At 41.3% G+C, this 27,986-nt stretch overlaps 1 protein-coding gene and 1 long non-coding RNA gene across 3 annotated transcripts in view; one reads left to right on the top strand and one right to left on the bottom strand.

Moving 5' to 3' along the window:
• LOC116999576 overlaps nucleotides 1-27,986 on the bottom strand; it is a 59,098-nt gene that overhangs the window by 26,263 nt on the left and 4,849 nt on the right. For both annotated transcript variants that reach the window (XR_004418582.1, XR_004418583.1), the window contains exons 2-5: nucleotides 17,058-17,132; nucleotides 9,984-10,306; nucleotides 8,485-8,640; nucleotides 7,523-7,707 (exon numbers count right to left, since the gene is read on the bottom strand). This is a non-coding gene — a long non-coding RNA (uncharacterized LOC116999576). The remainder of the gene's footprint in view (nucleotides 1-7,522; nucleotides 7,708-8,484; nucleotides 8,641-9,983; nucleotides 10,307-17,057; nucleotides 17,133-27,986) is intronic.
• On the top strand, nucleotides 22,105-26,871 carry EIF3F (eukaryotic translation initiation factor 3 subunit F). The gene is made up of 8 exons (XM_033066405.2): nucleotides 22,105-22,399; nucleotides 22,507-22,577; nucleotides 22,711-22,790; nucleotides 23,870-24,007; nucleotides 25,081-25,172; nucleotides 25,383-25,519; nucleotides 25,656-25,769; nucleotides 26,484-26,871. The coding sequence occupies exons 1-8, from the start codon at nucleotides 22,120-22,122 to the stop codon at nucleotides 26,559-26,561; spliced, it is 990 nt and encodes a 329-aa protein (XP_032922296.1). The 5' UTR covers nucleotides 22,105-22,119; the 3' UTR covers nucleotides 26,562-26,871.

The following is a 27,986-nucleotide window of genomic DNA, read 5'->3' on the forward strand; positions in this document are numbered from 1 at the left end:
TTGAATGAGGATTTGACATTTTCTCTTGTAGTAAGTCATTTCAAAGGTCTCTATTTCAAGTGATTTTAGCACAAGAAGTATTGGACTAACAGCTCTAAAGACAAAAGACCAGGCAAGAGAGAGCATGTAACAGAGGACAGTGGTAGGGCAGCCTTTCACTACCTAACCGTGATCCAACTGGTGGTTATAAATGTGGACTTGATATAAAAGCTGACTGCAACTTCACCAACATGTTTCTCTGCAAACTGTAATGGGAGTCTCTCTCAAAAGCTATAGATGTCTGCTTTGCAGATGCATTGAGCTGAACAAACCCAGGAGTCAGAGCCATGAGAGGTCACCATGATTTAAATGGAAGGCTCACCTGCTGTCCATTACCCTTTGAATCAGCTAAATGTTATTGCATAGAAGGTCATTCTAGATTCAGGCTAGGAGCTGGGTTGTGGAAGCTGGTGAATTCAGCTTTATAGAGCTTTCAAAGAGTGAACAGTATTTATATAGAGTGGAACTGCTATGTACATGAACATTCCTGAAATTGGTCTGTGTCTGCCAAAGTCGCCTGGATGCAAATACTAAATGCAGACTATTCAGACTATTATTCTCTACGTAACACCTGCAACATCAGGAGTTGGAGAGATCACCTGTATGTAGTGACCCCCAGCAGCAAAAACAATCAGAGCAACCACGGAGTTAACCATAAAGAACCCATTTCCAGTGTTCATGGGAGCCCAAAAAAAGAAACCACGCATATAGCTATTGTTACAGCTGATACTACATATAAAGGCTCAGAGGTACCAAAACGTCATGAGCTGTGCTCTTCAGCAAGTTTCCATTCCAGTTTCAGAAGTTTCTATGGCAACTGAATTGTTAATCCACATGGTTTTTATTCCAATTCATGCTACAGATCACATTTAGCAAATGCCATAAGCTCTCAATTTATGGTTAATTGATTCCGTGTTTGGGGATATAAAGTCTCATTTCCTGGGTTGCAGGGATTACACCGGTTTTGTATTTTCATACACTGTGGTTTTTAATCACAAATATGAAAATCCAGATATTTTAAACAGAACTTTACTAATGCATTGAAGTACAATTTAAAAGAAGCAAACAGGCTCAATATCTGTGGTACTGAGTGCCTGGAATGCCCCTTGTGTTACTTTCCCTACGTGTTTCTTCTTGCATGGGCATTAAGTGGGCAGGACTTGCCTGCACCTCACAACAACCTGCTGAAGCTCCAACTCCCAGCAGCAATGCAATGGGTTGTAGAAGCATGGGACAGAAAACAGAACAGCAAAGGATGCACAGAGTTCACCATGGCCTGGCTCCATACCAAGGTCAGTTGCTAGAAGCTGTACTAGTAAAAGAATGTTTCTTTAAAAATAAAAGGTGCTTAAGGGATATTTTATGGCAAGTGCAGTCCCTTTAAGGAATGTGGTTATTTCTCCCTATTCAAATGTCTTTATCTGCTTTTGACTATAAATTATTTTGAACTATTAAAACTCACCAGTTTTAACACTGAAAAATATTATAATCAATTTCATAACACTGCTTAAATGAAAAGAAGCTAATTTGAAGCTCAGACTTGAAAAAAAACCCCAGTATTTAACAGTTTGGAATATTTAGCAGTCTTAAAATTAGGACTTGTTCCATTTTCCCAATAATTAGTATTTGTACCATAATTATAATTTGTCTATAATTTCAGTAATGTTTAAGAGCTTAGCTGCAAATAGAGAGCCCTTATTCAGTGTATAAGAATGTTTCCAACCAGTGGCAAGCATTCAAAGTCTGCTCAGACACAGAGTTTAAAAGATCCTCATGCATGTGGGGGAGAAGAGGGGATGAAGACAACACACATATATTAGTACCAAAAATTCAAAGCCTGCAAAACAAAGTACAACGTGACATCACAGACTAGTGCCTTCAGAGATGCCCCAACATTCAGGAAGTATTCGAGGTATTAGTGTTTGGTACTTACATCATTCTGAAACTCACACAAGTCCTATCACTCTGAATGTTCTCAGCTCAATTTTGAAAGAAGAAATTTCATTTTCCAATTCTATCACTTAATCCTGAACCTTTTCCTCAGGCCACTTATTATCAGCATCACACCAACAAGTTCCCCAGAGGTAAAGTTCTCCTCTGTGATAGCCTTTGGACTCAGCCAAGGATTTCCACAAGACTTCTACCTAGAAACTCTGTCCCAGTCATATGAGTTACAGCAAAGCCATGCCTGCAACAAGCTCTGTTACCCTGGACACAATATCAGCTGAAAGATTTAAGACGTATCAGTGCCAACATGCTGTTTATATACTCAAAGAGCCTTTTTAGAAGTTTGTACAAATGTGCAATTTTTTTCTCTGGGTCACAAGACATGGTATTGCCCTGGCCTGTAATTTCAATGTGAAAGTATCAATTATATCTGTGATTTATTACCCACACACAATATCTGTTTTAGGTGTAATCTTTAGACAACATAAGAGGAATACTTGAATCTAGCACAATTCAAGACCAAAGATAAACCTTTTCAGATGGTCAATAACTGCATTTCTTAGCTTGCACAGTACAAGCTACTGAACACCCAGTTAATTAATTTAGTATGTGAATAAGAAATACCCCTTAAAATACAGGACTTTTCATGCAGGCAAGCTAAAAACTGTGGAGATCCACTGTGAAGTCTGTTCAAAACAGTAGTTCAGTTTCTGGGACAGTTCTATTTTCATGGAGTGGAAACTACACTAATAAATCTAGTTCACTATTTCTGTTCCTTCCTAGTCTGCCATAGTTCTTTTAGTTCAATGCCTCTCCAATTTAAATTACAATATCCTTCCAAAAACAACATTTCTGTGCTCAGATTTTTTCATGCAATATCAGTCCTTTAAATACTAAAATCTGAGTCACAGGGCAGAAATGGAAAAAACGTTCTGAAGAACTGAAAGGGAAAAAAGATTCCACAGATTGCTTTTCAACAGAGCTATAGAATTTTCAAATCAATTTTTTTGTGTCAGCCACTAATTTGTGCTTTTGTATTGTGATATTTTTCTACAGTTGCCAGCAGACACAGCAAGACAATGCTTTAGCACCTTATCAACTGTATTAGAAAAATAATGGCATTTATTATTTAAAATGGACAATAGGTTACTAAGTCTCAGTATAATTTTGGATGTTTGCCAGCAAATATTTTCAGTTTATATTCCCCCCTCCTTTCCCCTTCAATTTTCTTCTTGACATACAATTATCCATTGAAGACAAGCATTTGATCTTTGAATTAAAAAGAAAACTGGTAATTTAGTGCTCTGTAGACTCTCTCCTCAATCTGTGAAAAATACCTGAAGCCCTAGTAACAGTGAAAATTCACAAAATAGAAGGTCTTCTGTTATAGGAAAACCAGGCAATTTTGTTCTTACCAGCAGTTGAAATACATGCTGCATGACAAGTTTGGAAGCATCATTTCTGGGAATTGGAGATTTTAAATACCAGTCACTAAATGTAGTAACTGTTCTTGGTATTCCCAGATACTTTCCCTTTTCTAAAAAGGGAGATGCAGAGGATTAAAAAAAAATTCCACAGGTGGTATGCCTTTTGGCATGCCTTTTTCTAACAGAATCCAATTTCTAAGAAAATTCAACAGACTTCTGGAAAGTGTTAAATAGAAAAAACCCATACCTGTAGGATCCTGGTAGCTCATAAGTAGAATCATCGTTCTACCAGAGTTTCCTCAAACTATAGTACCTGAATATCATATTATGTACAATCAATCTTATGCAAGGTGTAACATAACCCCCACTCCAAACTACAAAGAACACAGCACCATTCCAAAGTTCAGATTGTGCTAAACAAGCATAGATGTCTGCAGGGCAACACCATTCAGCACTCAATGCCTAGCCTCTATTTCTGTTTCTTTCTCATTCCTTTCCCTGGTTCTCTTGGGATGAGGTCAATGAGGGAAACTATAAAGGTAAAAGAAATTAAAAGAAAAAGCAAGAACAAAATACCACTTAAGTTACTTCAGCAGTACATCTTGGCAACTCAAGATCTTTCTTAAGATCATGCCATTATCAACTACCCCAGATAACCACCTTCTTCACACTGGGCCTGCAGAAGGACAGTGCAGATATGTACTGATGCCAGATGGTTTCCAGCTCCTTTCAGGCAGCACACACAGGTCACTGAAACTGGCTTCCAAAAAGACCTTAGAAAAATCTGGTGAACACTTAGTGAACATGCTACTCTGAGTTTCCTGTGATGCTTCCCAAAATCTTCTGTAAAGTTTTTCTTCATTTCCATAAAAACAACTATGTCCAACAACACACATACTACATCCTTCACAAAAAAGAGACCAGCTCATACTGACTGGGGTCTCTTACTCTTATTCCCTGCATTGACACTGCCTTAAAAATGCAGGGAGGGGAAGCTCTTCCAGATCTTTAGTTACTGTCCTTTGACTTCAGTTACAACAACTGTTCTGCAGTCCCAGCAATGCCCATCTGAGCAGCCTGGCCTGAGCCAGCATTCCTGGTACACTAACCAAAACCACAATACTTACAGATTATTCTCTCAACTGCCTGGAGGAACATATCATCTTCCTGCAGAATGCAAAGGAATTAACAGTTTTGAAAACTCAACATAGTAAAGAAGGAATCAAGCACTAGCAAGTTAACAATATAGGCTAGCAGGTTTCCAGGAAGCAGCAGAGAACATTCCGGTCCTGTGCCCTGTAACACACCACACTACTAAAACAAACCACTTAGTGACTTAAAGCAGCAAATAAACACTGAAAACCATCTTCTTTCTGCTTCTATGTCATTTCATGAAAGTAGGCTGTACACAGCTCTTCCACATCACAGGAAGCATCAAGCTACTGCCTCTCTGGGCACATTGTTACCTTTTCTGCAAATGCAGCATGCAAAACCTTACAGGATATAGATTCAAAGGCTGGAAAACACTTCTAGGATGGTCTAGTCCAACCATTAACCAGTACCAATGTGTTCAACATTAAACCATATCTCCAATGCCACATGCCTTACTGAACACTTCTGGGTGATCACACCACTTCCCAGGGCAGTATGTTCCAATGCTTGACCACCTTGTAAGTGAATATATTTTTCCTAAAATCCAATCTAAACCTTCCCTGGTGCAACTTGAGGCCATTTTCTCTTGTCCTGTCACTGGCTGCCTGGGAGAAGAGCCTGACTCCCACCTCACTACAACTTCCTTTCAGGCAGTTGTATGTTTCCTCTGAGCCTCCTTTTCTCCAGGTTAAACAACCCCAGCTCTCTCAGATGCTCCTCATAGGACTTGTGCTCCAGACCCTTCACCAGCTCAGTGTAATCTGCTTCAGAAACAGAGAGATTGCCACCGTGTGGATCTCCAGCCCTTCTTGTTGTCAGTTTTTCCAACAAAGTTAACTCCTGGCCCTACAGGGTAACAAAACCTCATTCTGTCATTCTCAAACATGCAAGATGTTTGCTATGGCCACTACATAGCATGTTTTAGCCCTAAGTGGGATGAGGAAAGATTTTTTGCAGAGTTTAGTAGTGTCATCAGCTATATTTAGTGTTTCCAGAATCATACCTGGAGAGATTTTAGGCAAATACCAATCAAAATAAAACGTGAATGGGAAAAAATGTGATGGGAATTGGGGAGAAGGGGGGGAAAAAGACAATTTATTAAATTAGCAATAAACTTCAGAACTCATAAAATTTAAATATATAAAATAGCATTCTGTCCAGATCATTTTAATTCATTACAAGAGTATGACACCACTCTGAGTAGGAAGAATAAGGAGTTGCATCTCAAGACAATTTAAGGATGGATGCTTTAAATCCTAACCCTTGCTAGGAACGGATTCACAGCTCAGAGCTCTCGAGTTGGCACATACTGGTTTGTGCCTATTTTGGAAAATATTCTGCACTGCCAAAAGAGAAAGGTCAACCTCAAATACCATGAGCTGCATGACAATATTATGCAGCATGATCTCGCACTTGCCCATCATAAACCATCTTCTCTGTCTTCCAGGTGACCCGTACAAATATTTGAGTACTTTTGACAAATTTAGGACTCATGACTTAAGCTGATCTTTACTGGCACTCACCCTAAGGGACAATAAAATGAGGAATTAAGGGAAGGGCTAGATTTTAAGTTCTTCTCTTGTGTGTTCTGCAGTGCACTTATTTAGTAGCTTTCCATTCTGTGACTGTTGCTTTGATTTTCTGAAGAAATTCTGAGAATTTTGTGCTTAGCAGTACACACCTAACTGTGCAGTTCCTGGCAGTGTGCCCAACCAGCTTTGTAGTGTCTACTGGTATTTATATTGGAGATATTCTACATCTCACCACAACTGTCTACGACCTTCTTCAGACAGGTATCATGACAGAACACTTAGCCAATTCCCTCTCCTGGCAGTTGCTTTAACACACAGACAATTGCATGGAAACTCATCTCTAGGGACACACAGGAGTCTACTGCAGAATCATTAATTGCATAACATTCTACTAACATACATAGTTATTTTCTAAAAATTATACTTAATTGATTCTTCGAAGAACTCCTAACAATATTTTCTGAACCAGCACACACAGGGAATCTAGATGCCAAATTTGCCCTTTTGATCATATGTTAAACTCATGAAAGAGGATCCAAAATTCAAAAATCATCTCCAACTTTGAAAACAATTTGATCCAAAAGACATAAATCGTAGCTTCCCAACGGTTATGCTGTATAAATGCTGTGTTTTTTCAGCCGGAGGTGGTTTTGAGCTACTTTAATTTAATCAATTATCTTTTGGATAAATATATAATGCATGACATAGCATGACTATGTCAAAACAGAACTGTATATTCCATGTAAGAATTATCTTTTGGAAGGCTGCTTACTCTGCCAGTGAAAACTCTATTTCATTTGAGCTAGGCCAGATAGGCTCTTCATTTTTCCTATCTTTCTTTTGTTAACTTGTTAATGCAACAGAATACTCCATGAAGAATCACACAATAGAGAGGACATCTTTCTTCCCACCCTTCAAAACAAATTGGATGCAAAAAATAAAACAACCAAAAAACCGCCTGAAACACCATGATATCAAGAATACCGTGAAATAGCTTTCTTTTTTACACCAAGACTTCATTTAGTATATGGTCCCTCTGACCATTTTGCTTGGCTTGGATAATGAGCTAGTGGCCAAAGAACACAATTGTTCATATTATTTTGCTGGACTTTTCCTTTCTCCAGTCTAACAGTATCCAATAACAGAACAAACTGCAGAAAAATTCAGCAGTTCAGATGCCATGGTTAATTTGTAATGAGCTTCTGTGACCACAATTTGAAGGAATGGAAAGATGATTCAGCATAAGTTCAAGCTTCCAAACACTTTTCTTGCAAACATAAGATTAGAACTGAAGGAAATAAACAGCTGGTTTATAAGTCTGCAGAATTTTCTGAGGAACAGCAAGAATTCTAATAGAGGATTTACAAAGTAGATACACTAAGACCAATTTAGTGCTTCTAAGCTATGCCAAGGATTCTCATATACCTTCATCTTGTAGCTTTGGGTGTTTTCTTCTCCACAGATTTATCTTCTTGCTGTTTAAAAATTTCCAGCAACAATGAAAACTGGATCTTGCCGTTCAGCCAGAATCCAACATAAGGAACCTTGCTTACAAGTGTTTCCATTTATTTTCTTAGTTTCTTCCTTTTTCCTCAGCACCTGGGTCTCCACTGAAACCAAGAAGAAAGCTTTCTCACCAGATATATTCAGACATTTCACGGCCAAATCCCCAGAATTTTAATGTCTTTACACTTTACCACCACAGCTACCTCAGTTATTCATTGTATTGGACACACTCCAATTCCCAGCTTTCCCCTAGCTCCCAGCTCTCCAGGAAACCATTCTGTCCCTTCTCCATACTAAGAAAAGAAATGGCCTTCTAGGAATCAAACTGACAATGCACCTCTTCAATTCAATGGCATTGTATATATGAAGTCAACAGACCCCAATCCTGATTTGCTATTGTACAGCTGTGTCCTCTGCTGTAAAAGCCCTCACAGACTGATTTTTCTTAGCATCAATTACCATCTCAACAAAACTGAGGCTGACTGTTGGTCTCAAATATCTGACGATGCTTTGAACATCTGTCTAAATACTGCTAACAGTGCTTGCTATGGGTAAAAACAAGCCCCATAAAATGTGGATAAACACAGCCTCACATGCATAAAACACAATTTAAAAGGTTCTTCCTAAGCTGTGCATCAGATCTTGCAGTGCCTCAGGCTCATCATTACATCTGTCAGCTCTGCCCTGCCACAGTCTGCTGCAGGAAGTCCCCTCATGTGGGGCCTCAACTATACCACACACTATGGTATTCCACATTGCTTTGTCAAGAGATTAGAAGCCACTCCCATGCCCTCCCTGACACACACAGAAGGCAGCCAGAGTTCCTGAAAGTGCAGGCAAAAAGGTCAGTCTCTTTAGGGAGTTGAAAATATCAAGATCACCTGTTTGAGTTCCTGCACGCTTGAGCTGTGTAACAGGCTAGGGAGTGTGCTCCTGGAATTGGTTCCCTTCCTCTGATGACAGTAGAGCTGCCCAGAGATGTTTGCATTGAGGGTGGATCCATCGGTTCTTCAGATGTTCATGGGCCAGTCCTCAAGCTGCATCCCCCAGTTCGAAAAGGTCACAGATGACATACAGGTGATCGTGTTACTTACAATTAGTTTTGGTACTTTAGGTAACAGGGTTTTTTATTCCTTTGGGAAGTACACTTCTATCGCACAGTTATCTTCCCACCCCTTACAATAGTTGAGAAGGAATTGCAAATATGGATTACTGGCTGGCCTGTAAACCAAAACCAGCCAAATGCAGCAGTTCATATTCTTGCTTGCTTTGCATAGCTGCCAGATTTCAGGAACCCCAAAACAGAAAGTCACTTGCCCAAATAAAGTTCTCAAAATTACTACAATACAAAGTCATCAACTTTCAACTCCTTCAGTCATATGGACAAGCATCTAGAGAGCTGATACATAACCGTCATTATTTTCCTGCTACAAATAGTGGGGACTTAAAAGCCCCATCACCTGAGAGAATTTACAGTAATTTCACGACTATAAGGTGCACCCTTTTGACTAAAATTTTGGCCCGAACTCAAAGTGCGCCTTATAGTCTGGTGCGCCTTATATATGGACAAAGTTCGGAAGTGTGCTGACACCCAGAAGTGCGCCTTATAATCCAGTGTGCCTTATAGTCGTGAAATTACTGTACTTACAACATAAAGGAAGATTAACTCCTTTCTGTCCTCCCTATAGGACAGAAGTGACACTGTAGTTCATCAGCAAAACTAAAACCAGGAAATGTCAGAAAAACACAACAATCTTTTAAAATGCAACACAAACAATGTTATTAATTTTTTTTTTAAGTGCCAGAACTTTCAAAATAAGTTATTCCTAAGTAAGAAACAGCTTTTTTATTCATGTTATGCCATCAGCTGACTAATCCTGATGATTCACACAGCCAGGTGGAGTTACAATAGCTTTTCAGGGAAACACTCTTGCATTTTTACATAAAGAATACTTGTACACTTTTGACTAAATTAGTGCTCAAGGAACATATTGAACAGCCTGACAGCAATGCTTTAGAAGATTCAGATGAATGAACCCAGGTCTTCAAAAGTTCTTATACTGGAACACAGTAGTTCAGAAGTAAGGTTTAGGACATGAATCACAACCAGTTTTCATACAACAGGCGAGTCTTAGATCAACCAAAAGCAGCTGAAACTTGACTGGACCAAGAACACCTGGCAGTCCACTACCCTAAAACACATTGTCCTATTCACAACACAATATCTAACCTTATTGCAGCTATCTTCCACTCTACAGACATAAACTGCATTAAGATAGTCAGAAAAAATACTTATAGGTACATTATTAGCTATTTCTCTTTAATGGAAAAACAAAGTGATTTAATTCATGTCATACTAGACATTTTAAGCGCACCCTACCTTGCTGAGCTGCAACTCTTCTTATTTGTTTATGCATCAGTGTTCTCACCCTCCTCACACCTGATCCACACACCAAAAATGGTAGAACAGCATCACAGATTCCCAGTGCAAGCGTGCATCCTAAGTAAGGTGCATTGCTGTATTTAATTCTTCTCTAGTTGCCAGTGCACTTCTTTATGCTAAATTTCAACCCAGTCTCAGGACTGACAAACCCAAGTACCTCTTCATGTAAAAACACATCTTGTTACAGTTCTTGTACACACAATTCTTCTGTTTTGCCAGTTTCTAGAAGACTGAAAGCAGGTAGGACCTCACTGGTAGATCTGGTCAAAAAATTAAAAAGAAATCAAGTTAGCTCAAGACCTATCTACTTTAATTTCTAGTCTAGTCTGACTTATCCAGTAATTTAGTGCACTAACCAGGACTACAGCCAGTAAAGGCCCTTATTCTTATTTTCCAAGGTAACCTAGAGAACTTGAGGCAGAGCACAGACCTTCTGGGCTTTCAGTACTCCTCCTCACAAAGCAAAAGCTCTGGGCTGGGAATCTCAAAGCTTCCCAATTCTAATCAGCTGTTCTGGCTTGCTCAACCCTTCATTGTGTAATAAGCAAACACATGATTTCATATAGTAATTGCAATTTCCAAGGGGTTGCATACAAACTTCTGATTTGCAGATAACTGGGAACTCTGGTTTTATTCTGAATTGGGGTATTTATTCTGAATTAAACTAAGATTTCCTATGAGCCAGAAATACTTCGAGTTAATAATGCTCAAGAATAAACACTGCTTGTCATTTGGTTTGTTAGAGCATCAGTGAGCGTTTGGGGCATTGCAAATGGCTTCTACTGGGTAGCACTTAAACACCCTACAAGCACAGAAAGAGGTTTGGGTTTTCAGTATTTTGGGTTTTGTTGAATTGAAGTGTTTTACAATGCCAGAGATGGAGAGAAAAACTGTGATAAATGATGCAGTCATTTAAAAGATGTGTGTCCTGGACTCAAGAGATGACCATGTCTGATAAAAGAATAAAGAATACAATCTGAGGTCAAACCAGACTGGAAAAGAAATTGCCTCATTAGAGAGTAACAAGGAGTGCTGCTCCTTGAACCACCTAACTTTTCCTGGCATTTTCTAGCCAATAATCAGGATGTCTTGCTTGTTGTGATTTTGTCTATGTTTACAGATACACAACTGGTGTCAGATTATGCTTAGTCCCTCTGTGAGGACAGAGTCCCTTACAGTTACATTAAAGCAAGTAGATCTAGCTTCAGCTAGATGAAATCTCAATAGTTTATGTCCCAGACCCCTCACTGTCAAACTCAGTGTCTTAACCAAACTTGGAGGAGTTGCTTAAAATCAGGTACTGGAGCCTTACTCGTACTTTCACAGAGCCTGAACAACTATATAGCCCATCAGCTGCTGCATCCCACAGCATGTTGCTATGGTTTCATTAACTCGAAGCTGAAGCCAATACCCCAGTTATTTAGAGCAAACCCACTGAGGCTTCTTTAAATATAGGATGAAGAAAGCCTCCTCTTCTACCAGACCTCACAAGGCCTGGAGCAGCAAGCAAATTAAAGCTCAAATGTCTCCCAAAAGCAGCTCTAGCCAAGCCATACAAACCAAGCAGTTGGCAATGCAGTGATCTTGCTCAAGATGTGGCCAAACTGAATCCTAGGAAATACTGGGAAAGATTTTTGTGGCAGTGCTCTTTCCCAGGATGCATTCTTCGTAGGACAGTGCTGATGCATATTTAGTACAATGTCAGACTTGTAGGGAGAATCAAATGCTCTTAATCAAATTGAGCTTTTCAATGGCTTCCCCTGGATCCTAATCTCCTGAGAGCTCTGTCTGCTATCCCCATGCTCATACCAACCTCATTAGAATAATATCAAGATAATAATTTACCAGGATTGTGAGAAGCTCAAGTCAGAGTCCTTGGAACCCCCAAGAGAAGATACTGAAAACGTGGTGATCAAACACCTTTCAAAGGACATCTCCTGTTCATTAGGACTGCTCTGTGGCCACTAATGTTAACTTAGTCTAATATAGATCACATCACAGCATGCTTCTGAGAAAGCATATGCTGAGTAGTTTTAAGTGCAAATAGCTCTTCTTTTTCAGCAATCTTTCTTCACCACTATTCTTCACTGGGATATTTGATTTCAGATGGCAACAGTTATGGAATGAGATTACCTGTTCCTTGGATTCAGCCATGCTGGAGTTTATACAAAGGAGATCAATCATATTGTGTTATTTCCATGGGCACAGGCTTCACAGGAGCAGTAAAGGCAGAGCTTCTTCTGAACTTTGCTGAGGGAAGCCAGTGTCAAAGCCAGTCCAAGTAAATAATGTCACATATACAAACACCTGCTTCTTTGAATTTAGAGACGTATGAACAGGGTAGGAACAGGGTTGGTATCCTTGCCACTTGCTCTTCTCTCTGCCTGAAGTTCTAGAAAATTTTAGTTTCATAAAACATCCTAGTGTCAATTACACTGGATAGAAGGCCCACCCAGGCAGGCATCACCATCAATGAGATAACAATCTGTCCCAACCTGTACTGCAGCACAACCAGCATTTATTCAGCTTTTCTCTTGAGCACTGACACTTGATATTTCTTACCTTGAACAAAGCTATCCAGATTGACTGACTGTCTCCAGAAGAGCAGCAAACAGCTGCTTGTATCCTGGTGATTTCTGTCATTACAGTCTGACTTAAGAACCCATCATCTCAGTTCTAGTTATGGATCAGGCAACTCTGTGCCCCAAGAAAGCTGTTTAGTTTCTTTGTCCTCACCTCCTCTCGCTGTCAGATCTGGAGAACGACCAAGTGTTTAAGCTGCAGTTTCACAGAAACTGTTACAGAACACCATCACCAGGCTGTACTTTTAACAGCCTAAACCAATCTTAACTGCAGGTCAGCACAGCTCTGCTCTCTCCTTGCCTCAGAGTGCCACACCCCTTCTTGGCACTAACAACTGACACTAAGAAAGTTATTAACTTTCTCACCAGATCTCAGAGCAAAGATGGTGCTATATGAGGACAGATAAAGACCAGAACTAGCAAACGGAAAGGCAAGTAGAAATGTGTGGCCAATTAGATCAACTTCAGTCATCACAGAAGGAGCACAGATTTTGTAATTCTTGAATCTTATGAGCATCTGAAACATTATTCAAGTGCAAGTACTAGATGCAGTATGGAAAGCATGAATGGAAGGCCAGAGCAAAGTCTCTGAAAGAGTTTTCACTATTAAACAGCATCTGTTGGGAAGGGGCAAAATTAGACTCCTCTGCTATTATGAACAGAAGAAGCTCTGTTCTTGCCTGCAGCAGCCCTCACAGCCAGAAATGGAAGGCCCAGAAGCTGAAGTGAGGTGGCAGACAGATGAGATGGGTCCTCTAGCTGCCAGAACACTAGAACAGGAGCACAGCTTGTCTACACAGCAAGTCAGAAGCAGAACTAGGTAGCTGCCCTTCCCTTTTCCTATAGACTCTTTAACAATTTTAGCCATTCAGTCTAGTGCTTTCTAGGTTAAGCATCTGTTAGAGCTTATTTTGGCTCTGCTTCAGGTCACAGTCTTGTTCTTGGGAAGGTATTTTGCCAAACGAAATAGAACCCTTTTGGCTCCGGTGCTTTTGAGCAGATATTTAAAATATTGTTTTTGTCAAGGACAACTTCTTTTGATGGGTTGCAAAAGAGCCAAATTCAACTTGATACACTATTACAATCCCCGGAAGCTCTGGTTTGTATTGATTAAAGGGCAATGGAAATCAAAGATTTCATTTTAATGGAGCAATCTTCAAGCCTTTGCGGAAGTTCTAGCCCAAAACCCAGAACTTGTGGTGACACAAACTGGACATTGCTTAAAACAATTAAGTACCATGTCCTCTTTGCATAGCATGTGTCCTATAATTTGACTTCAGCTGACAAAACAAACGTGTTTAGCAACAGCTAGGATACATTAAAATCAGTACTGCTGCAAACCCACAGCCAGAATTATGTCTTAGGAAAGGCTTGCTGTTCCACAGGAAACACGATTCTAGTGCCCGTGCTGAACAAAGACAACAAAGTCTGAACACTACCCAAGGTAAGCCATGTTAAATGCTGCACTGTGCTCCAAGTCACTTTGCAGATAGTTGTATCTGCTTCAGTATCTCAGTTGCAGCAGAATATTGAAATACTCTCACCATGATACTGACATGCAACCCAACAGCACAGAGACCTGCCATGAGAAAGCAGACAAAAAAAGTACAGAAAAATTTTCAAGGAAAATGAATAAAAAGAGAATGAAGAAGTGTTCCAGCCTAAAAAAAGGTTTCTGCAAAACTCCGGCTGACATGCAGTCTCATCACCTTTGCAGAGTTCTGTTACAGGATTCAGTCACTCAAGGGTAACAAGCACTTCAAGGTGAAGTTTTGTTACTTGCTGTAGCCAAACATCAGCAGCTCTACAGTTCTTAACTGTACAGAATGTGTTCTCACACATTTTCTGTGAGCCTTTTTATACCTGTAAAAAAGTACAAGGCTCCCACAGAAATGAGAAGTATGTTCCACACATCACCTTTTTCCCCACAGCCCTCAGATTTACCGTAGAGGGTAGCATGACTGATCATCTGACGAACATCTGTCCAACATCTGCTTTTTAGGGAAACCACCCTGAAAATATAATTAGCTGGCACTAGGCTACCATTATTCATAATGAATACCCTGTTGTATATTGAAGCTCTCAGTAATGCTATTCCCTTAAAAAGATTCAGCATACTGACTCAGAGCCCGAGATGTCTGATGGGGCTGTGTGACCATCAGCTTTTTAACTCAAATAACCTAACAATCCCCTAAATTGTGAAAGCAGACCACAGAAAACCGCCCCCAGAAAACACAAAACAAAACCCAAAAAAAAAAAAAAAGAACCTAAAGCCAAACCCAGAAATTACTGCAAGATTTGCAACAAAATTATCTGTTTGGCATCATACTTCTGATGGCAGGACAGTAGCATGGCACCTTACTCAAGGGAAAGAGTTCAGGGCTCAGGACAGCTATAAACAGAGCTAAAGGTGCTGCAGTCATTTTAATGCCCAGAATTTGCTACAAACTACATTTAGGATTCCCCTTCTGTCCCCTAAAGGCATAGGTAAGCTGAGCCAAACCACTGACTATTCCTGATTTCTATCTGAACTGTAAATCCTTTGGAGCTATATATCCTTTTGTGTCTGTATAGGTCTATACAGAAATAATATTTCAGTCTGCCAGAAATCCAGATCCCAGACTAAAGAAAGCTACTGAAGCTTTAAGGTGCCATGACCCACATTCTCCTTGCAAAGTCAGTTTCTTGCAAACTCCCTCTAGACTCATAAATATAGTTCTGTTTCCAATAACATGATTCTATTTAATGCCTTCTGCATTTAAACCCATAATCCTTTAATAACTTTGGGAATATTTGAAGATATTAAAAAAAAAAACCCAACAACAAAACAAAAAAGAAAAACCACAACCCAACCAGAAAGCAGTTAGGCATCCCTGAAGATGATCGTTTATATGAATAAGCCATAGGACAATAAAAGGCCAGACTGACCATAGTAATAACTCCCAATGCTGACTTGAAGAAATTAAAAGCAGGCCAGGAAGCTTAATTCTAAATGTGTTTTCAATTGATCTTTGTTCCTGACTGTGTTTAATGGTTTGCTGTTTGAGAAACCCTCTGGGGTTCTGCTAGTTGATTTCAAACTGGGAAACAAAAAGCAGTAACATCAAGAGAGATATTTTTCTTTTCAAGAGAGTGAATTTAAACACAGAAAAACAAAAAAGAAAGATTTCTAGGCAGAGCTAGATAAGGGAAGTTGAGGGATATCATCCATAAATGTGCCATTGGCAGAAGGCAGCCTTGCTGGTAGCTACAGAAACAAATGTTTGGGGTGATATTTCGGTGATGGATCAGCTTTTTTTTTTATTCCAATGCAAAAAAAAAAAATATATATGCAAAGGAATGCAATTCAGAATAGCAAATGGCAAATGCCAAATGTTTGAGAGAATTAGAACAGAGAATCCATAGAAAATCTAAAAATAACTGTGGAAAATTCGAACTTCTCATGTCAAATTACATTGTAAAAGCTGTGAAATTGTAGCTGCAAATAGAAATTTGACTTTTCAAAATAGGCCTGGAAATCAAACCTCAACAGTCTAAGTGTGTTTATGTACTCCCCTCTCTGCCACAATAACAAGTTGAGCAGTGCTGAGAAGACTTGTGATTCAGCTAGAGCACTGGGCAGCTGGAATCAGCTCTTTGTTTGTGCAGATCAGTCCAACCAGCCTGATGCAGTTCACTCAGCCAGTGCTGTATCATGCTTTCTGATGCAGAAAGGCAAATTGGCAATCAGAATGTAGGGGGTGAATTCATATGTCAGTGCTCATGGTATTACAAATCTAGACAGATTGGTTAGGACAGCATTTAGCAAAGAGCAAGGTTTGATACAAGATGAAATCAAATGTTGCTGCTGCACCTGAGATCTCAGCAGCATGAACTCATCTCAGCTGAAGAATTATTTATTACTGGGAAACAGTATGGACACAATGCTGTTCTCCTTCTCCTTAGGTTAGTTGAAGAGTTCCTCCCTTTCCAAAGTGTACTGTCTCTGGGTCAGGAAATGCCCTCTTTAGCTTTCTCTCAAAGCTGTTTCCTCAAAGGGTAAGATCTTTCCTGCCTTCCCTCAGTAAACTGTGCATATCCTACATATAAATCTACCCTCTACACTATCATCTGTCATATTTTGCAGAAGTAGAAAAGTGAGATCTAAAGGTTAAATGACTCCCCCAAAGTCAGTGGAAGAGACAGGAAGACAATACTATCCTAGTTGTTATCAAACACTTCACATTGTAAGAGCTAAAGCACTACCCAAAGCACATCTCTGACATTTTTCAGTTATACGGACGCGTTGCCTTAACATCACCCAAATGCCAGTAACAGAAATGTGCTGGGCCTCAGGTTTCCCAGGCTCCTACACAGAAACTGTCCCCTGGGTTCTATTCCCACTGTTCCTTTCCAGCTCATTTCTATATGTAAATCACTATCTTCTTACCTTCTCGCTCACTGCCCACTTATTCATCCAACACATCATGATGCAGCTGCCTCAAACTGGAAAAAACCTGCTGAGCTGTGAAGGGACAGAAAACAGTCAGACCCTGGTGATATAAAAATCATATAATTCTTAGAGTTCACAAAACAACATTTTTGCCATTCCATATCTTGGCAGGCCTCCCTCCACCATCAAATTAAATATGTATTTTCCCTTCTAGTTACTTCACTTCTGCATGCAGATTTTGTCTCAAGACACCAAAGCACATGTTTGTGCTGAATGACACAGCAAACATTGCCAGTCTCAAAAGTCTTGTTCAACACTTTTGAGGACATATGCAATTTTGGTCTGGGCTGAAATGTACAGACAATGGTCATTTTGACCCATGCCATAAAGGACACCAAGGAAAGGGACATGCTTACTGGTAGGAAAAGTAAGGTTGTGAAGTGATTGTATAGGAACAAGGGACCGGAAAAAGAGATTATCTTTCCAACAAATAGCACACTGGCACATTAGCTGTTAGAAGTGTTAGAAATTTTTAACATTTTTTAATCTGCCTGCAAAGAACTTTCACACTTATCTGCTAAGAGTGACATTACACTTAATTTTATTTGGATGTCAGGTATTCAAGGACACAGCTCTTGTCTGTTACAAATGCTTTTAAGTCAAACACAGCAGTAGCAAGTTACCAGACAAAGGAACACTGTGCTTAAGGCTGCCTGCCAGAAATTACTTATTCAAGTTGATTACATGGAAAAGACAGTAGTGCTGCCACACTTCTACCCCATACTCCCTGGGGAAGAAAAAAAGCCAAGAGTCATATCTATGTTTTCTTCAGTTCTCACTGCATGGGGTAGGCAGGAAGAATATCATATAAAGACACAAGGTTTGATCTTGCAGAGTAGTGCACCTAACTGCTTTGCTAGGTCAGTGCAAGCACATTCTATCTTAGTTTTAAGTAGAAGTAATATGAAAAATGCCTCTCATTCGAAAGTTGACTGTCCATGATTTGAGTCAAAAGTAGAAAATAATCATTATCATAGGTCATCAAGAAGCAGGAGTGTCTTGAGAGACTGGAGAATTCACAGTGTCATCAAAGACCCAAAATACTTTTTATTTCCATATATTTCAGTAAAATTTGGGGTTATACTATCATATATCGCACCTTAAGTTTGCATAGCCTTAACATCCATAAGTAAATTTTCCATTACATTATTATGGGAAATTAAGGTAGAATTTAATTAATTATGAGGAATTAAGGTAGAATTTGTTAATTTTACTGTAATTCTATCTCATTGATTCAACCTTAATGTTCCTAACTTAAGAAATAAGCCGCTGTGTGAAATCCATGTATTCAACAACAGTGGGAAAAGCCGTATGCACAAATTCCTACTTACACAGCAATTAATTAGCACTGAGTGGTTACCAGGCTGTGGTGTGCTGGTGTCGGAGGCGAGCAGAGCCGCAGTGCCGGCGGTGGCTCCGGCAGTGCCCTCCGGGCTCCGGCGGGCGCGCGCCCTCTGCCGGGGAGCGCCGGCATTGCCCGGGAATGGGGAGCGGCCCGGAGCGCCGGCACTGCCCAGCTCCCCCCGGGGGAACGACACCTTTGCTTCTCACCTTCGGAAAGATCTGTCGCTGTCCGCACCAACCCCTCACAACCCAAAACCATTGTCCATGACTGCATCGTATACAAGTCCTGGATAGAAGGCAGAACTAATGGACCCTTGCATGGTTTAACCCCAGGCAGCAGCCAAGCAGCACACAGCCTCTCACTCACAGCTCCACCAGCAGGATGGGGAAGAGACTCAGAAGGGTAAAAGCTGGACAACTTACGGGTTGAGGTACAGTTTAATAGGGAAAGCAAAAGACACACACAAGCAAAACAAACCAAGGAGTTAATTCACTGCTTCCCATGGACAGGCAGGTGTTATGAAGCCCACTAACACAGAATCCCCAGGCAGGTGCAAGAGAGAGCCCCTTATTGCAAAAACCAGGCCTTTTAAAGCAGTTAGCCCCTTATCAGGTACATTCCATTTAAGCACAACAAATGTAATTCAACCAATCACCATAAAGCACAACGTGAGCACATAATGATTATATAATTGGTTATATATTGTTTTTCTACCTCCAATTTAGCCAAGCCACTTTCCCATAGTGCTCTTCTACTCAGCCAAAGTAGCAGGCCTGAGCCATGATTTTACAAGGGTAACAAGGCCCTTATTTTATAAGGTTTTATCCATATGCAACAGCTCTCCAGGAAAGCAGGATCCCACCGCCTGTAACCATTACTTAGGAAGACAAAAAAACATCACTCCCAACATTCCCAACTTCTTCCTTCTTCTCCCACTTTATATACTGAGCATAATGTCATATGGTCTGGAATATCTCTTTGGAATATTAGTTTGAGTCACCTGACTGTGACTGTCTTCTGTTTTGCAGACAGAATATACAATGGGAAACCTTTCTTATAATAGAAGAATAAAAATAGCATATTCAATCCCACAAAACTAAACAGATAAAACTACATCCTGAAATGATTAATCAAACCAACTCTAGATATTTTATTTTACCTGTAATGCAATGTAACAAATATCCCCTAGAGCAAGAAATTATGTTAATTCTAGTAATACAAACAAGATAAGAAGATGGCTACTGATAAAGAAACTACACATCATCAGTGAAAATGCAGCTGGCATGACAGTAAATGCAATAATAATGACTCAGTCACAATCAAAGACTATGAAGAGAAATCATACAAGAGCAGAGCTTGGGGATAATTATATTCACCACCAAAATCAGATGCAGGGAAACCTAACAAGGGAAAGTGTAAAAGCAGAAGGCCCTGAGTCACCATGCTGATCCATGTGCACATGAGAATGTGTTTTCTGTGTCCCTCTAGGCGGACAGATTCTACTGCAGTGGGGTAGGACCTCAACATCTTAATCATATCAGTAGATGGATGTCAAGTTTTCATCAATACACATTCACAAGTGTATCTACCCTGCTCTAAAAGTAAACTGATACTTTGTGAAACAATATTAATTATAAAGGTCTTAATTTTTCAGCAGTCATTTAGCAAAGAAAAAAAAAGTTTTGTAGCTTGGACAAATATGCTCTGGGCACAATTACACGATTGATTTTCTTATAATTAGATTTATACCGACTTTGTATGAGCCAGCCACTGATCCTTGACTGTAGAGATACAGGCTATCCATCTCCACTCACTACATACACTCTCCAGCACCCTGTGCAGCAACTCAGTATCAACATACTAAAAGAAACTACAACAGTTGCCAGTTTCGAAGTACAACTGCTGCTTCATATTAAGTTGCCAAATTTTTAAGGTGAAAATATAAAAGTATAGTGGGCTCTTGTAGAACCTTGCTTGCTCCACATGACTCTGCAGCTGACTATGTCATATTAAGCACCAAGCCCAGTTTGATGCAAGCAAGAATGAGATCAAACAACTACTAACAAGAACACCTCACACATTAGACTTCTCAATGACACATCAAAGCTCTGGGAACAGAAACATTTTAAAGCTTTATGCAATTTGACCCAGCCATACCCACAAGAAATGAAGGCTGCACGGAGAAAGCCCAAAGTTTTTACTGGTGCACAGACCTGGAAGTGCTTTTATGAAGAGATAAAATCTGTTCATGCTCCCATGCATTAGCTCTCCTTTGTAGTTTTGAAAGGTGTTTCCCACTTATGCAAGAGAAGCAATCTGCTTCCACGAAGGCAGAATGTGTCATCCTTTTATTGAGGTGCTTCTTTTATATGCAGGAGCCTTCTTCAATGACATAATTGAAACTGCTCATTAACTGATGACATTCAGGCCTCAACTAATAAAGCACAGAAAATCCAAAAACCATCCACCATGGCAAAATGGTTAACAAAGAGAAAACAAAGTTCTGAAAGAATCCAGTTTAGCAGCTATAGAAAGCATACATGTTTCATTTCACAGAATATCCTCAGGGGGAAGGGACCTACTGGTCCAACTCCCGGCCCTGCACAGGACCATTCCCAAGAGTCACACTATGTGCCCTATGTTCAAACACTTGTTGGACTCTGTCAGGCTGGTGCTGTGACCACTTCCCTGGGGACCCTGTTCCAGTGCCCAAACACCCTCTGAGTGAAGAGCCTTTTTCTCATATCCAAGCTAAACCTCCCCGGACACATCTCCAGGCCCTTGCCGTGGCTCCTGTCAGCGTCACCACAGACACGGTGCCTGCCCTCGGCCTCCCTGAGGGGAAGCTGCGGGCTGCCCTGGGGTTTCACACCTCAGCCACACCTGCGCCTCCCACACGGCTTCGTGCTCGGGAGCGAACACACGGGACACTGCAGCAACAGGCGAGAGTCACCCCGTGAGTGAATTTGTTGGGTAGTCGCTAAACCTTGAGTAGGCGTAACCAGCATTTCCTCTCCACAGAACACCTGACAACCACTTGTTGTTCTATGGAGGCAATAAAGACTAACAGCACTTGCCTGTCTCACAGGGCCAAGACCCCAGGGGCTGTACAGCCCAGGCCTGCTGGAGCACCTTACCCGGGCGCCGCGTTTGCAGCTCCGCCACCTCACAGCCGTGAGGCAGCCCCGGCCGCCAGTGCCCTCCCTCACAGCGCGCAGAGCCCCGCCCAGCCCGCCCGCACGAGGGCGCTCACACAGCCCCGCCGGGGAGCACGCAGTTCGGCACACCACGCGCGGCCCCGCTGCCTCCCCAGGCTGCGCTGAGCGGCATCTCCGCAGCCAATAAACGGCCGCAAAGCCGGGCGGGGAGGGCGCTGCTGGCCAATAGGAGAGCGGGCAGCGGGGAGGCGGGGAATGCGAGAGCCCAATTGAGAAACTCTCCGGCCCCCAGAGGGTGGGAGTAAGAGTAAGATTCAGTCACAGGCGGGGCGCGCGTCCTCCAATCAGAGCGTGTCCCCTCATCGCAACGCCTCGGATTGGCTAACAGATGGCCTTAGCTCGCCCGTCTCACCAATAGGGAGGCTGCGCTGCATGACAGACGTTCGGGTCAGCCAATTACTGACGTACGGAGGACCTAGCCTCTCTCTCTTGCAAAATGGCGGCCACAGCTCCCGGCGCGGCTCCTCCCGCGGCCGCCCCGCCGCAGAGCCCGACGACGGCTCCCACCGCCCCGGCGGGGAGCGCTACCCCCGCGGCCGCGCCGACCCCTCCCGCCGCGCCGGCCCCGCCACCGGCCGTGCCGCTGTCAGCCGCGCTCTCGGGCCCCTTCCCCGGCGGCCGCGTGGTGCGGCTGCACCCGGTTGTGCTCGCCTCCATCGTGGACAGCTTCGAGCGGCGCAACGAGGGCGCGGCGCGGGTGATCGGGACGCTGCTGGGTAAGAGCCGCCGCCCGGCCCGGCCCTGCCCGCCGCAGCCTCGGGGGCAGCGCCCGCCCTCCCTGCGGCGCCCCCCTTACCCCCTTCCTCCCTCTCTCCCTCCGCAGGGACCGTGGACAAGCACTCGGTGGAGGTCACCAACTGCTTCTCCGTCCCGCACAACGAGTCCGAGGATGAGGTACGGAGGCGGCCCGGGCGGAGCGGGGCTCTCTGGGCGGGCGCGACCCCCGCGCTCCCGCTGCTGGCGGCCTGTGCCGCGATGCCGTCCGGGCTAAGCACCCTGTAACCAGCTGTTCTGCACCCTTTCTCAGGTGGCTGTGGATATGGAATTCGCCAAAAACATGTATGAGTTGCACAAGAAGGTGTCTCCTAGCGAGATCATCTTGGGCTGGTGAGTTCTCCTTCTGCAAGAACATGCAAGTAATTCTGTTGATTCTTTAAACTACTTAAATACATAATTCACTTTGTCACAGATGGAGAAGCAGAAGCACTAATGCCTGTGACAGCCAGATCTTGCAACTCTTGTTATTCAGTCGGTGGTAAAGCTCCTGCAGCTAATAAAAAGAAGAGATGGAATTGGAGACTTACAGGATTTGGTTTTGTTTATGTCTAGCAAAGTATCACAGAGGAGTAAAGTGTTAGAGAATGTGTGCACAGCTTTGTTAGGAGAACTTACTACCTGTAATACAACCTGTAGTGTGGAAGCTACCTGGTTAGAAAAAAGGGAGAATACAAAAAAAGGCTTTTAATGTACCAAAAGCATCAGGAGGAATCTGATACCAACTTGACTACTTGGTTCTCTGCTGGAAATACTTGTGCGTGGGATGTGAAGCAAGATCAGTACAGTGTTATGGGAACAGAGTCTGTGTCTGAGTGTGTGGCACAGTGTGTTTATCACTCTTTTCATGCCCCTCTGATCCTACAAAATGACTTCATTTTCTTCTTGTGGAGCAAGCTTCCTCCATAGCCTTCTAATGGCACAGCAGAGTGCAGTTCCAGTGACAGGAGTTTCCCTGAGGATGTGAGATGCTAATTGTAAGGCAATTAAAGGAGCTAGATTAACAAGTTAGACCTCCTGCAGAAGGATGTGTGATTCGTGGAAGACAAAATTCCTCCAAGTTCGTTTGGTATGCTTTGACTTACATAGATGGAAAAAGCTGGTCTAGAACACAGTGACAGATAACTGAATGTTGGGTGTCTGATGTCAGTTTACTGATGTTTTATGGCTGGTACTACAACACTAGCCTTGTGCATATTTTGGGCATGGGTGTGCTCAGCTTGTGATTTCTACAATTTTAGGGACAAGTGGCAATTAACTAAAAAATCCTTAGGTAAAACACTTACGTTGAGCTACAGCTCAGTGTTTGGAAATCGGTGTTTTAGGATCCAAACCTGTTAAATACCAACAATACAAAACACTGGGCACTTGAATGTTGGAAGAATGGCTCTTCAACGTGTGTTCTTTTGAAGGTATGCAACAGGTCACGACATCACGGAGCACTCAGTCCTGATCCACGAGTACTACAGCCGGGAAGCACACAATCCAATCCACCTCACTGTGGACACAAGTCTCCAGAATTCACGCATGAGCATTAAAGCCTATGTCAGGTACTCTGGGAGGCTGCATTTCTGGGAGGGGGGCAATCTGAATTACTGAGAGACACCCCATCAGGGTAACAAGAAATGTAGTGGGGTGCAGTGTCCTCTTTTGGACAATATTGTGCAGTAGTTAAATACAGCGGTGAGCCAGGGATCATGGCTCACTTCTCATTGGAATGTCTTGACCATTGTATGTAGGCTGAAAGACTTCATTAACTGGAACCTCATTGGGGTGGGGAATTTTGACTTAATTAACAATTTTCAGAACATCTTTGGGATATTTCACAGTGTTCATACAGCTAGCAGTAATGTCACTAGCTTCCATCACACTGACTGAATGCTAGCCTGTAGCCATAGGGCTTTATTGCTCAACAGTGCATTTATAGAAGTTGGAGGATTAGTGTGGTTAAAACAACTTAAACAGCATCTTCTTGATGGGTCTTTCTTCCCCTTAACCCCATCGTTCTTGGCATTTAACAATGGAGATTAAATATTGAGAAATTAAGTTCTTCCACCTTGCTGAATTCTTCCCAGTATTGGCTGAAGAGCTCTGCTCTGTAAGGAAAAAACCCTTTTCTTTGTAAAGAAAGTACTGCTTCTTGACTGTGATTCTTTAAAACGGGAGCTGTTCCATGACATCTTACTCAAAGCGTAAATGGACTTCAAGTACCTTGAATAATAGGTATAATAAAGGTGTTGAGAGTACTTTGTATTTGAATTTTGTCATATTGCTTGTTGTTTCAGTAATTTCTTAAAGCACGAAGTATTTCAGGATAGAAGAGTACCTTCTCTAAAAGCAAGAAGGAACTTTGCTAAGATGATAGTTCTTCATGCATTCATGCTGATGTCAAACCAGCTAGGAGTATTCTTGGATGAAAAAGAGCAATTAATAGCATGCCAGAACTGATTTCCTGTCCTCAGTTATCCTTGGGTCTTAAAATTGCTGATCTTGGTGAGAATGAGTAACATACTCGTGTTCACACTTTAGTGCTAACAGAGATCATTGAGATGGAAATCTCTTCCTTGCTCCCTTATCTATGTCCATGCTGAAAATGTTTTGTTGTTCTCTTTTCTTTTTCTAGTGCCCCAATGGGAGTCCCTGGTAAAACTATGGGCGTGATGTTCACACCCCTAACAGTGAAATATGTTTATTATGATACAGAGCGGATAGGAGGTGAATGCTTTCTTCCTATTTTGGTTTATAACCATTGCCATGACAATGTTCAAATGCTTCTTTTACCCTGGTAAAACTGCCATTCTGAGAATTTTACTGGTAATCAGACTGTCTTGCTGAAGCTGACCTAAAAAATCTTGAACATGTTAATGGTTTAAACTGGTTTCTGTGGCAGTCAGTTTGTTTCACTGATCCTCCTTTTGCTTTCAGTGGATCTTATCATGAAGACCTGCTTTAGCCCCAATCGAGTGATTGGCTTGTCCAGTGACTTACAGCAGGTGGGGTCAGCCTCAGCCAGGATCCAAGATACCCTGACCATGGTGCTGCAGTATGCTGAGGATGTGTTGGTAAGGCCAGCTTTTCATCAGCCAGAAAAAAGTTTGATGTTAACTTGTGCATCTTGGTCTTCTCTTTGTTATTTCTCTTTCTGGGCCATAAACTTTGAGTTCCACTTATGCTGAAGTGTGTGTTTCTTGTGCTTAGTCTGGCAAAGTGGCTGCTGACAACACTGTCGGGCGCTTCCTGATGGATCTTATTAACCAGGTGCCAAAGATTTCACCAGAGGACTTTGAGACCATGCTGAACAGCAATATCAATGTAAGATCATAATTAATTTTTTCTGTGCCTTGCTAGCAATTCTGCAAATTTGTCATACAGAGGCAAATTTGTGATCTATGTTTTCATACAAACATGCTAATAGCAATTACAGCTTTTTTATTTTAAGGTGTTTTAAGGGCTGAGGGTTGATAAACAAGCTCACCATAATCTTGCAAGCAACTGCAGATAAAAGTATTAATTTTTAAGGACTCGGGAATTTTGCAAATCGCCTTGAAAACCAGTATCAATTCCTCTTTCATATTGATTTGACAATATGAATTACCAAACTTAATTAATATCAGCAATAACTAGTAACTTCCCAGATTATTTTGCCTGAGCTGAGTTCTGTCTCTGCATAACACAACATGTAAGGTTTTACCATGATACTTGATTTTTGTAACAGTCTTTTAGAAAACTTAAGTTTCTGAATCTGTTGTTCACCCACAGTCTGTAAGACCAGAACTAATTTTTAATGTTGTTTATACCCTTTGACTTACTGGTTAACATAGGTGAACTCAGAGTTAAAATTTCACAAGCAGTATTTTGTATTCCAGGAATACCAAAAGCTTCCTGCAAGGGAAGCATTCTTCAGGGTAGGACTTTCAGGACTACCAGTGTTTCTTGTAGCTGATTGTAAAATGCTTTACAGATGTTAAAAATTCAGCTATGATTTGTTAATATTTCTGATCACTGTTTTTTTCCCCTCCCTTTCAGGACCTACTGATGGTAACCTACTTGGCAAATCTCACACAGTCACAGATTGCTCTCAATGAAAAACTTCTGAGTTTATAAAGAAACTTTTGCCACCCTACACTTGAAGGAGCCTGAAGAATGTGCAGATACACTTTTCTGTGGTGTCAGAAATTTCCTTGGACTGTAATTTAATTACCAACATTACTTGGTTTACATCGTTATTTCCATTGCTCTGAAAAATCCTTACCATGCTTTAGGAAATTAATGGGAATGGCCGCAGTTCAATTGGGCCTGGTATTTAAAAATGGAATATGAGAATCTTTTGTCTCCTGGGTTTGTCTACTTGTATAACAAAATACAGCTTTATTGTAAGAATGTATTTGGAATAAAAGTTCCATTGCAGTGGCAACAATGGCTTCTGTCCAGAAAAAAAACTTTCTCATTTATTGTGTAATTAATCCATTTTTGAAAGAGGGTGGGGAGGGTAAGATCGCATCAGGAAAGAAAGAGCAGATGTGAGTGAAGTCCAGTTCTTTGCAGGTTCCAGCTGTTAGAACACACTGAAAGTGTGGGGATTCTTTATGCTTTACCATGAAGGACTGCAGAATTATGTCTGGTTTATTGGTGGTGCTGTGTATATCCCTTCATCAGGGTACCAACAGACTACAAGACAATAAATTTAGTTTATGGTGTCACTTCTATGCATATAATTATTTTCTGATTGTTTGGTAAAGGAAGAGATTTGAGTTTAAAAGTTGGGTGTTGCCAAATAGGAATTTTCTCTTCCATAATGCTGTATTGCTGCTAACATTATGTGAAGAGAAACCCCATTTTCTTCCCAAGAAACATGTTTCATGTTAACTGAGTTCCAGCTGGAAGAAAGCCAATACAAATATAAGCTGTAACATTACTTTAGAAGGCTGTCCTACAGTTCAGCTGTGCTGAGCGGGTACTTTAACAAAGTTAAAGCATCCCTCTTCTACAAAAAAACTGTTCCCACCTTACTAATGACTGTATCTAGTTTGGTGAATGAATTTGAAATTGAAGTAGGCAAAGAGAGTGTTCTCCAAAATGATTCTGGTAATTTGCCAGCTAAATCCAAGAATGAGACTCAGATTACAAATCTATAGATCCTGTATTTGTTGTTCCAAGCTAGAGAGTTCCCCCAGTGACTCAATGCTAAATTCTAATAGCAAGGTCAATGTAAGTAAAAACTGAAGGTCCAGCAAAGCTCTTCATCTCATTGACAATGTTATTTGTGAGCATTAAATAAGTATTAGAACTCAACTCTGTTTTTTTATTACTCTGAATAAAAATGCTTTGCTTTCTCTTCTTTAAACTTAATATTCTTAAATTCAACTATTTAATGTTTTGAAAATTTCAGACCAAGGTGTCTTTTGAAGAAAGTTTGACATGAATGAAGGAAAAGAAGCAGCAAGTTGGATAAGTTGAATAATTACTGCAAGTTGCAAGGGAGGAAGCAAAATCTTTCCCTGATCTCTCCTGGCAGGAAACTCTGCCATT

Source organism: Catharus ustulatus, chromosome 8 (genome assembly GCF_009819885.2).
Source record: "Catharus ustulatus isolate bCatUst1 chromosome 8, bCatUst1.pri.v2, whole genome shotgun sequence".
Classification (NCBI taxonomy): Eukaryota; Metazoa; Chordata; class Aves; order Passeriformes; family Turdidae; genus Catharus; species Catharus ustulatus.